General features: G+C 42.5%; 1 protein-coding gene across 1 annotated transcript in view; it reads left to right on the forward strand.

The window, feature by feature from the left end:
* SARC_11832 (hypothetical protein) overlaps nt 1–5,643 on the forward strand; it is a gene marked incomplete at its 3' end in the record, with an annotated part of 9,426 nt that extends 3,783 nt beyond the window's left edge. Inside the window, exons 4-10 of the mRNA XM_014294074.1 lie at nt 180–627; nt 1,025–1,199; nt 1,651–1,802; nt 2,477–2,780; nt 3,326–3,797; nt 4,506–4,658; nt 5,534–5,643. Coding sequence (XP_014149549.1) covers nt 180–627; nt 1,025–1,199; nt 1,651–1,802; nt 2,477–2,780; nt 3,326–3,797; nt 4,506–4,658; nt 5,534–5,643 — 1,814 coding nt within the window. The remainder of the gene's footprint in view (nt 1–179; nt 628–1,024; nt 1,200–1,650; nt 1,803–2,476; nt 2,781–3,325; nt 3,798–4,505; nt 4,659–5,533) is intronic.
* Nucleotides 5,644–5,844: the final 201 nt, after the last annotated feature.

The following is a 5,844-nucleotide window of genomic DNA, read 5'->3' on the forward strand; positions in this document are numbered from 1 at the left end:
ATATATATATATATATATATATATATATATATATATATGTATGTATGTATATATATATATATATATATAAATATATATTCATATATATATATATATATATATATACATAGCACGCATGTAGGCTCTTCACTGTTTATTGCGGCTGCTAACATACGTTGACATTCCCTCCTTCGTTACAGGATGTGCTACGGCTTTTGTCATCGCTAGTGGAGATGTTCGGTACTTACGGGCGCGTTCCTCGTTCAGAGGTGTTGCTGTCCAAACTGCTGCATTTGCCGCTCGAAGCCTTCTCAACGCCAAGCACCAGCACCATACATACCCACACACACACACAACCCTCCACACAAACCCCTACTTCCAAGCGTACCAACACCCACGCTGATACCAAGGCAAGCAAACGGCGGCGATTGAACCACACCCCTGCACACACCTCTAACGCAACAAGGCCTTCTGCGGCAAATGCGGAGAGTGCACAGTGTGCGTTTCTGGTGCAGCTGCTGTCTGTACTCGCGCGAGTGACCGACATGCCAGCACATGGCACACAACGACTGTTGCGACTGCTGTGTACACAGCCACAGGCGAGTGCGTCGATTGAGGCGGCGCTGAGTCAGATGCTCAAGGAGACGGGTGGGTGAGGGGTGCTTGTGGTGCATAGGAAGAGTGTTGTGGCGCATAGTAAGAGTATTGTGGTGCATATGTAGAGTGTTGTGCTTTATATGTTGAGTGTTGTGGTGTAGATGTTGCTGATGAGTGATTTGTTGGCTGTGTGTAGTTGTAGGTACGTATCTCGGGTGCTGCTGTGGGTTGCGCTCATATGCGAATGGTTTTGGTAAATGTAATGAACACTATTCACGAGATTGTTTCGTTGCTCTCCCGCACCGAGATCACAACACCAAACAGCATGATTGACTTTCGCTTGCCCACACCCCAATGGACCCCTACACCCAACGGCATAAACTTGGTTTATACCTCGACACATAAATCACTCACACTATCTCGCTTACCCCGTGGCTTCCATCTACAGGCGACCATGCCCAGTACCGGTTCGCCTTCGTGGCCGTTGAGGCTGAAGCGAATTGGTTTGCGCAACTGCTGCACAGTGAACGCACATCGGCTGAGGGTGTGCACGTGCTAACCACGTGCACACGGTTCAACTACGACTGTGTGCGACGACTGGAGACCTCGGTTCTCGCACGGGGGTGGGTCTTGTACGGTTTTGATACGTGTGTGTACATGGCAATGTGTGTAGGTGTGTTCGGATATACGTATAGTATATATGTAAATACATGGGAGTGTATATATATATATATATGTATGGTAAATATGGATACACAATTGGAAGGTGTTTGTGTATGTTTGATGTATGTATGGTACATATGTAAACACATGGGAATGTGTGTGTACCCATCTGTTGACGTAGGGCATTGAGCAAAGTTGGCTAATATATCCGTATCCTCGCCACATACCATATATGCTAACGAATTAAAATGTCCGTGTACTCTCCATATATCTTCGGAAAGGAGGACATCAACGTATTAGTATATGCGCTTCCTCTACCTATACCATCTAAGCTATCTATGTCCGTAGACACTCATCTATCATTGACAACACATGTACCTACTCACCTGTTAGTGTCTGCATCCGTTGCAGCTCAAGCCCCTCTCTGCGCAGTGAGTTGTTCAGTCCGCTGTGGTGTCAGTATCTCCATCACAAGGCTTTGGCAGAAAGTGCGATACCCGACCACGTGTTCAACACCCTCCTCACAGCGGTCACGCAGCGATACATGCAACGAGACCAGCCCGGTATGTGCACTTACTTGAATGTACGTGTGTCTCTACTTATACTATATATATATATGTATATATATACACACACAAATCTATATATATATATATATATTATGTATATTACATATATATGTGTATATATATATATTTACTATATATATATTTACATATATATATATATATATATATATATTATTTATTTATTTATTTATTTATTTATTTATATAAGTATATATATACATATATATATATATGTGTGTGTGAGTGTGTGTGTGTGTTTATATATGTATATGTATATATATATATTTATATATATTTATATATGTATATGTATATATATATATTTATATATATTTATATATATATATATATATACCGAACAACCCTATATTTGTATACCTGTGTATTTGAAATATTTGTCGGAGTGTACATCCGTGTGCTGAATAGAACATGAGAGTCTGTCTGTAGCGTCCGGTTGCATATGTTCGAGCAAGCCTATAGCGATTGTGTGTACTCTATTTGCGTTCATGATGAATCTGTGGGTGTTTGTGAGGTCAGTAGTCGGTTGCTGGGCCGTATGAATATCTCTCTCACTTGCGTCTCAGCTAAGAAGCTATGAACCCTAAAGTCTAAACCCCTAAACCGTAAACCGCAACTATACTTTATCCCGAATCGCACGGGATACTCAGATCTAAGCGATGCCGATGCTCAGCTCTTCAGCCGGCTGGTGGAGAACGCACTACTGGACGAATCAAATGCACGACATGCTGCAATCACTGCGATCCTATTGGCGCAGTTTAACCCCGACCAATCAGAACACGCGGTGAACCAGTGGGAGCTATTGGTGGGCTATTTTGCGGTGCTTGTAGCTTCAAGGGGCTGTTCAGAGGCTTCTGTACTCGTGTGTGAGAGAGAAGTGCTGCGTGTGGTACTAACCTGTACGAACGCGTACAGCCACACAACAAACGATACGACACTGGAGATCGCATTTCGGTAGGGTTTTGGAGTAATTTACGTAGTGAAGGGGTTGGTCTTGGGCTATTTGCGTATTGGGCGTTTACGTATAGGTTATGGTTCATTGTGAGCAGATTACGTACGATTTATGATATCTCATAACAGTACGCGTATGTATGCTAAGGCAATCTATTGGTGTGGTGTAGGGGCTATAGTGGATGGTCATTGACTATCGGTAGTACTACTCGATGACAGTAGATCACCAGTACATGTGTAGGTAGACAGGCTACTATGTTGTAAATTCAAGCTCACTTCTCTCGGATAAATATAACAGGTGCTATCATATATAGTTTGGCACATTTCTTGGTGGGCATTTTCCCGTGTGCGTATTCATATGTACATAGAGACAAGCCCACTCTTAATTGTTCATGTAGTTGTATGTGTGCACATACACACACACACATATATATATATATATGCCACGGGAGCGTGCATGTGGCTATGATTTCCTAGTGGTATATCAGAGCTATCCACTAATATGTTTTCTGTGTTCTCTACTAATACGTTTTCATTAATTCCCACAGGGCTGTGCAATTGGCTACACAATGTTTGGGTAGGCTGCGGTTGCAGTCTGGAACGTACGTTGCGGTTGCCATGGCAACAGCGCGAGAATCGCTCGTGGACTCGTTGGTTATTAGCCAACCGGATCTCTCAGGCGACCACGTGCGCTGTGCACACGACTTCATTCGACACTCTCTCCCACAAAATGCGGATAAGACTGCGGTTATAAATAGCAGCCAATCAGATGGCGGGGTTTTGACCAGCTTCGGAGCCATGTACACGCGCCTGCTACAGCACCCGCAGTTGCAGCACGCGCTTGCGCCTTCGTCTCTGGGTGTAGAACGGGACAACGGTCCTAAAAACAGGAGTGGAATAGGACATATTCCTGAAGGCACACGCATGGCACACACACACAAACGCACCTCATCGCTCAGACGTAAGTCTGGTGCGGTCAGGACGGCAATGGGCACGGCCACATCCGAGGACGATGCAAAGGTACAGGCATGTGTTGTGGTGTTTTTGTGTGTTACATGTACGTATACATACACATGGATGTATTTACAACGCACACTGTAACTGTAGAATCTATGGCCTAGATCATATTGCAGAGTTCTTGTCGATATCGAAGAAAAGTGTATCCCCACATGTTATAAATACTGCATGTATTTACATGAGTTTGCCTTTTCTGCTCGCAGGCACGCTTGATCTCACGCTCGCACGCTCGTGCACACACATGCACTCACTCACACCGCTGTACTTGTCCACCCACGCTATCTCACCCACGCATATATATATATATATATATATATGTATATATTATTTTCTCTCTCTACCTCATCATCTAGTTGCCAAGCATGATAGTTTATGTTAAGAGTAGGCATCTCAACTTCTATCTCATAGAGCACTTCCCGCCAGTTCGATACTCGTGAAATACTTTATTTGTTTTAGGGTTTTAGGGTTTAGGGTATGGGTCACTCCAATGGGACAGCAAAGCGCAGTTGCTATGTGTTGCACAACTGTCTGTGACGACATGATTGAATGCTGGAACACGCATTACACATGCTAAACCCTAAAACCCTACACCCTAAAACTATACATGTGCATACTACTTCTAACTATCGCTTCTGCACACACACACACACACCTCATGCACATGTAACACCCTTCTGCTGACACAAGCATGCATTCCACAACACAACACAGCCCACAGCGTCTGCGGCCCGTGTGCCTGTGTTGGCCCTGGCTGTGTGTCTCGCGCGTGCGTGTGCTACGACTGATCTCAGCGCTGAGCAGCTGCGTGTCTTCCTGCCCACGTACACCGCAACACTCGCTCCCTCAGACCAACTGGTGACTCAGGTAGGGTTTAGAGTTTAGGGTGTGCTTCTTATAGGTAGGGTTTAGGGAGTAGTAACTTGACGCAAACAGGATGTAGACCAAGTGTCATGGGTATTGTTGCTCGAAAAATTAACGCCGTACTGCTATCCATCTGAACGTATTGCGTAGTTTTACAGTTGAGTGGCTGTTTTTATCTAACATGTTGGTGTGTGGTGGGGCGTCGTTTCCCGTTCAACGCGATCACTGCACCAACCGTAATCGTAGCGCTATATGTGACTGCACACTAACCCCCTTCATTTAGGGTTTCAATGTTTTAGTGCTTTAGGGTGTTAAGGTTTTAGGGGTTCCATGTACACGTGTGTTGTGCCCAACATAGCCCACACTTTGCGCAGCGATTTTGTTCTCAGACACATTGAATGCTCTTCTAGTTGTACAATGTCTAAATCACGGTTATGTGTTACCTTTGAGCATATACTCATACAACTCCTATACCTTCACACATGCATATATATATATGTCCTGTTTATATATCGATAGTTATACAACTCCCATACCCTCACTCATGTATATATATGACCTATTTATATATCCATAGTCATACAACTTCTATACCTTTACTCACGCTTATATATGGCCTGTTTATAACCCATAGATATCCTACTCATATCCATTCACTCATTCATATGCATATTATATGTATACATTTCTATACATGTCATATGTATACATTCATATACACGTTATATGTATATATTCATATACATGTTATATGCTTACATTCATATTTATATACATGTCCTTTTTATGTACCCCTATCAATCATACTTATATTAATCGTACTGTACGTCACATACATCTCAACTCATACGTCTCCTATTTTCTCGAACACACCACAGTTGATTCAACACTATGAACTACGTGGCATCAGCTTAGGCCACATTGCGTATGTGTGGGGTAGTCAGTATGAAGATGCACGCGCCTTTGCCGACACCATGGGCCAAATAGGTACGATTGTGGTGAAACGTAGGAGTATCATGCTTTCTTTATATTGGAGGGGTATATACATATATTTATATATATATATATATATCTATATATACATATACAAATAATGTATATATATATATATATATATATATACTATATATATATATATATATATATATATATATGTATNTATATATATATATATATATTGTGTGTGTGT

Source organism: Sphaeroforma arctica (assembly GCF_001186125.1).
Source record: "Sphaeroforma arctica JP610 unplaced genomic scaffold supercont1.1906, whole genome shotgun sequence".
In the NCBI taxonomy this organism is placed as follows: Eukaryota; class Ichthyosporea; order Ichthyophonida; genus Sphaeroforma; species Sphaeroforma arctica.